Source organism: Papaver somniferum, chromosome 2, assembly GCF_003573695.1.
Source record: "Papaver somniferum cultivar HN1 chromosome 2, ASM357369v1, whole genome shotgun sequence".
NCBI classification, from domain to species: domain Eukaryota; kingdom Viridiplantae; phylum Streptophyta; class Magnoliopsida; order Ranunculales; family Papaveraceae; genus Papaver; species Papaver somniferum.
The window spans coordinates 46,825,244-46,830,506 of record NC_039359.1 but is presented as its reverse complement, the minus strand read 5'-3'; the positions used below and the strand labels follow the sequence as shown (position 1 = coordinate 46,830,506).

The window sequence follows — 5,263 nt, the reverse complement described above, 5'->3', positions numbered from 1 at the left end:
AATCAGGAACGTCTCGATGAAAACGAAAATGATCCGTGAACATCAAGCGAACATTAATAACCAAAAACTCTAGACGTCTGTAAACTAAACTAGCAGGAATTAATGACTGAAGAACAGAGAAGAAGAAGGAGAAAAAAGTTCATAGAATGAAATGACAAGGGAATGAAGAAGGAATAAAATTTATCTCACCAACACCTTCTCGCCTACTTATAGCATCCAAAAATTTAAAACCGTCCCATGACTCAAGAAGGAGTTAATGCTGATAGTGGTAAACGCGCCCTTATTTCTAGGGAAGTTATTACGGAGATATGAAGAATTTGAGAAGACGGTTTTCTTCCAATTTTGACTAAACATCCAAATCAGAAGAAAAGGGGCAAATTGGATACAAACAATTTATCACTCGCCACGTGTCCAAGGAGATACACGTGGAGGATACAAGGCTAAGGGCATCAAGATACGATGCCACATACCGACATCCAAGGAACGTCTAACAGTTGTATGTGGTCATCCTTGAACTGATCCAATGGTTGAGAACCAGGGAGCACTGAAGGAACGAGCCGCTGCGAAGTACTGAAGAGCACCCGAAGATCTGCTTTATCTCATATCAAGGCAGACCCAAGACCAACGGCTAAGATTAGCTCCACTAACGAAGACATGACAGGGGCATCAGACATCTGTCTGACGCGTGCAGACCACCCCAACCACCAGCATTAAATACCTTAGGCATATGATACGTGTCAATCGATATATGGAAGAGAACGAGGTGGTTCATTGTCATCAAGCATAACCGCTAGGAGCATCGATTAGGAACGAAGACACCAGCGGTATCGGAACAAAGAACGAGAAGATAAGGTTGTAACTGTCCCTGACAGTGGACCCCATGTATAAACTCTATAAATACCCTTCTCCACCAAGAGAGAAGGGGTCGACCAATTCTTAGTAAACATAGGAGAGACAGAAATAGGAAGAGTAAGTATGAATTCCCTTTCCCCTTCTATGTTCGTATTTCAGATAAAGTCATTTGACTATCTTTGTAACTCCCAACTACACAGTGAAACAACAACCCCCGTGGATGTAGGCCTTAGTGCTGAACCACGTAAATCACCGTCTCATTTACATTCAGCATTTTATATTATGTCTTTATGTTTACTTCGACTTATTATTTATTCTACCATGTGATTATCTATTTCATTACCATATGATTAGACAAGGACGAGCTCGATGGCTCTGAGTCGATGAGTCATCATCGCATAATAGTTTCAATTTTAAAATGAATGATTGTATGCGAACATTGTTTATGAATACGTGGATGCCGTCGTGATTTATGTGTTCACAGTGCACACTCCTTTTAATTCATGCATTTTACTACAATTCTTTCAAATGTAGCAGATTTTATTTCTTAGTTATTCTTATCATTGATCTTCTTCATAATGCTTAATTCTTGTAGGTTTGATTTGCCAAGGACGGTCTCTCTCATCTTTGATAATGAATTTACATAAATACTATATATTGATCACAGGCAGAGCAAAGGGCACCGACACACTTGTCACCTAGCTCGGAAAGCCTATATGGCTATATATATCTAAATTTCACATAAAATCACATAAAATTTTGTAAACTCATATATTGAGATTTTAATATATTGGCTCCCTCCTATCGGCAATTCTGGCACATTCAGTGTCCACTTCTATATGGAAACTAAATGTCCACTTCTATATGGAAACTACAAGTGGTTAGTATTACCAAATCGGTGGGATTACACGGATGCCCGGAAAACATCTCTTTTTGGTTCTCCAATAAGAAATCCTTTTGGGATGCGGTAGGTGCTACCTGAACAACCATGGCAAAGAATCCACCACCTCATGGTAAAATTGGTTTTGATAATGGTTTTTCAACACTCTATGAAGATTTACTGTTGCCAAATGCTAAGGTCTTAATATTTGTTCCTTTTTCAAAGAAACCCGAGGGCCAAGATTCAGTAGCCTAGTCAGATTTATTTATACTCATGAGTTATTTCATATAATATAATAACTCCTTAAAGATGAGAGTTCCTTATCCACTAGTTCCAAGGCAGACAGAGAAACAGAGTATTGGCTGATAAAATCATGGAAGAAACAAATTGGGAGCAAAGATTACATGCCTTAACTCATCTTCTAACAGACCCAACAATCAAACCTTCTCTTCATTCTCAATTATTTATATCCAATCAAGTCCCTTGTTACCTCAACTGGGATTACCCACCATTCCTCTGCAACAAACAAGATGCAAACAACTTTCCATCTCTACATCTCAAATGGGGTTTCACTCTCTTCTTAAAAAGGGTCTTAAGATTGGGTCCTCCATTAACTTCTTGGCGTTCACAGTACCCATATCAACAACCACCACCGCTGATTCTGGCTAAAGGGTTAGTAGTACCAACTCAACTCGGAGAAGAACAGAGAAGAGAGTATTTTAGAAAGAGAGTTAAGAGAAAACGTTTCGGTGGTTGGAATATTAATCCTTTGATTCCTGTTTTGGTACCAAATCTTATGTTGTTATCACTTTTGTTTTTGAAACCTTTTTCTGATGATGATCCTTGATTATTCAGTTTATTCTTATTATTATTGTTGTGCATTTGGTGAATGACAGCGTTTTTTTTTGTTGGTTTAATTTCTTATTTTACCTTATAATTAGCAACTTTTGAAAGACACCATCCAACTTTTTGTTTCATCCCTACCTATACTTGTCCTTTATCTCCTTGGCTGGTAGTCTTTTATGCAAGTAAAATGTGCCAACTTACGTCCTTCATTGCAGCCAAATGACTTTGGAGCTTTGATTTTTCAGTCCAAACTCCGTAGTATTGGAAGAATGATTTTTAGCAAAAATTCGTTGGCACATTCAGTACAGATGTTCATAGTTATGACTGAAATGGAAAAAGGAAATAGTATGGCAATTATATAAATCAGAGGCATCAATAACAGGCAGAATTTCAATAGGGAATCAACATAAAATGAAGGAGGAGCAACCCATTCTTAAGGATGGCGGTATAAATGAAAAGAGATAATTGAGGGAGGATAAATCAGAACAATCATAAACTGAAAATGTTGAAGAGACTCAATAGTGTTCGTCAAAAAAAAAAAATGGTCAATTAGTCTCCCCGAAAATCTTTTAATTTCAACAACTTTAATATACTGTAAATTTATGATTTTGGTATGTTTAAATACGAACACATGGTGTCCCCTTATTGGCAGGCGCACAGTTGTAGAGGATTTTGGGCGTAGAGGATCCGGAGCCTCAAAAATGATGAAAAAGATTATAAGTAGATTATAGTTAAAAAGGCAAACTTGGTGTAAATTTGATGATTGCAGTTCATTAATATCAGATATACACATGTATTTATTTCGGAGGAACTGCATAAAAACACCAGTAATACACGCTGGTTACGGTCTTTCATCACCTTCTCCTATCCTCATGGAGTCGAGGAATGATTTTCCATCGAGTTTACGCGAAACAATTTTTTACATATAATCCTTGTACACAATTTTTCTGAACAAGGCAGGTCTCTCTGGTGTAATCATGTTGGGACCTATTACGGATTCTTGTTTAGGGTTCTGAAAAGTTGCAACAGAGAGCCTCTCCTTTGTCGCGTTTATTGTTGATCGGTGCTCCACGCTATGGTAAATCCCATTGCTCAAAATCTGTCAAGGGAGGCAACAAAAATTTAATTGTCAAAACCCATACTTGAGGTTTGTGGATAAAGTACATGCCCTTCCTAGACTTGGATAATTCGATTTCATTAACTCGCTTTACCTCCAAAATATCTCCAATGTTCACTACGAAGGCATTAGGTAGAGGTTTAATGGGAACCCATATATTTTCTCTTCTAATCTATAATCCATTATCCATCCACTTCGCTTAGTTGAAGGAGAATCGTTAAACCACCACCATCTGAATGTGGTGTTAAGCCGATGACGTGCTCGGGCTGAGGACAAGGAGGATAATAAAATTCATCCTCATTGTGTGTATCCCATCTTCAAACAACTCTGCCATAACCCCGGCATCCATTTGTAGAGCCTTTTCCATCAAACCAATGAGAGTCAAGCCTAGTTTAATCAACTCCAATGAATAGGATTCGATTGTCTCCCTGCACCAAGAGAGGAACTAGATAGTTGTAAGATCATACGGATGCAACCTCAGAGTCTTATAGCATTCTAATTTGGCTATACTTGTATGGTGCACGGTACTAGATAGATTGAAACTGCTTAGTTTAAGAGCCGCATCACAACCCACCTTATCCCTTGACTTGCAATTGCCTTGCAAATTGCAATACGACGATGTTATGTAGAAATGGGCAAAAACATATCTTGGGAAAAAATCACGCTTCAGGAATGCAAAATAGACAGAGAACCAAACCTGAGAGGCAGAGGTTGTTTGGAAAATAGCTTAGGCTTCCTCATATGTTGGGGTTGAGTGAGAATGAAAACCATATCTCCCCAATCAAGCTTTTGTTCTTCTGATTGAACGAACATTTTTCCAAATCCTTCGAAATCTCCTTCCTCTTGACAAAATTTCTTTTTTCTCATCTACTGGAAGATTGAAGAAACCTTGAATTTCTGATTTCACTTTCTCCACCAATAAAATGTCAACTCCATGGTTTACCAACTACATCATAAAACAGATTAGTGTACGTGCAATACCTATACTAATTTGTTATAACAATACCATAACTAATAGAGGAATTCCTAATAATTTTAACTGACAATAGATATAAAAAAAAAAGTTACTATATATACGCAATATATAATCATAATTGAAGTGTCATGACATACCTGAAAGAAACCCCAGTCCTCGCAAGCAGAGTGAAGGTTGTCCAATTCTAACTCACCAACGATGAGTTCTGGAGATAGTAATTTCTGCAAATCAATAACAGGTACTGTTTGATCTGTCAAAGATACATCAGAGAGGTTAGTGATTAATGGGTCCAGATCATTGCGAATGTATCAAACTGGGACTTCTTCAAGAGATTGTTTGGCCAATTCCTGAACACTAGTACAAACAAAGAACCGCCAAGCTTTATTGGATTTGGTATCTCATGGATTTTCAAAACACAAAATTGGTTAAAAAGATCAAAATCAATAATTTCTGGGTGAAAAAAACATTTAGGTTTTGATACTGTTTAAATGGACAAAAATGTTAAAATAGTCAGGATGTAAACAGTTTTATCCTACCCATTTTTAAATATTTTTTCTTATTTTTAATTTACATCAGCATGCATCCAGTTTCA

General features: G+C 37.3%; 1 protein-coding gene and 1 long non-coding RNA gene across 3 annotated transcripts; one reads left to right on the top strand and one right to left on the bottom strand.

Moving 5' to 3' along the window:
- Positions 1 to 1,682: 1,682 nt before the first annotated feature.
- Positions 1,683 to 2,649, top strand: LOC113353185. The gene has a single exon (XM_026596870.1). It carries the CDS (start codon positions 2,106 to 2,108, stop codon positions 2,577 to 2,579), a length of 474 nt encoding a protein of 157 aa, XP_026452655.1. The 5' UTR covers positions 1,683 to 2,105; the 3' UTR covers positions 2,580 to 2,649.
- A 675-nt stretch (positions 2,650 to 3,324) lies between these two features.
- Positions 3,325 to 5,023, bottom strand: LOC113353184. 2 transcript variants are annotated; one of them, XR_003361133.1, is made up of 4 exons: positions 4,809 to 5,023; positions 4,393 to 4,641; positions 3,790 to 4,123; positions 3,325 to 3,677 (listed from the first exon to the last, which is right to left on the bottom strand). It is a non-coding gene; the product is annotated as an uncharacterized LOC113353184 (long non-coding RNA). The 2 variants fall into 2 exon arrangements; XR_003361132.1 differs by having other exon boundaries at positions 4,393 to 5,023.
- Between the last annotated feature and the right edge of the window lie 240 nt (positions 5,024 to 5,263).

Excerpts from the sequence above, each read along its gene's own strand:
- LOC113353185 (XM_026596870.1), top strand. The coding sequence starts at position 2,106 with ATGGAAGAAACAAATTGGGAGCAAAGATTACATGCCTTAACTCATCTT.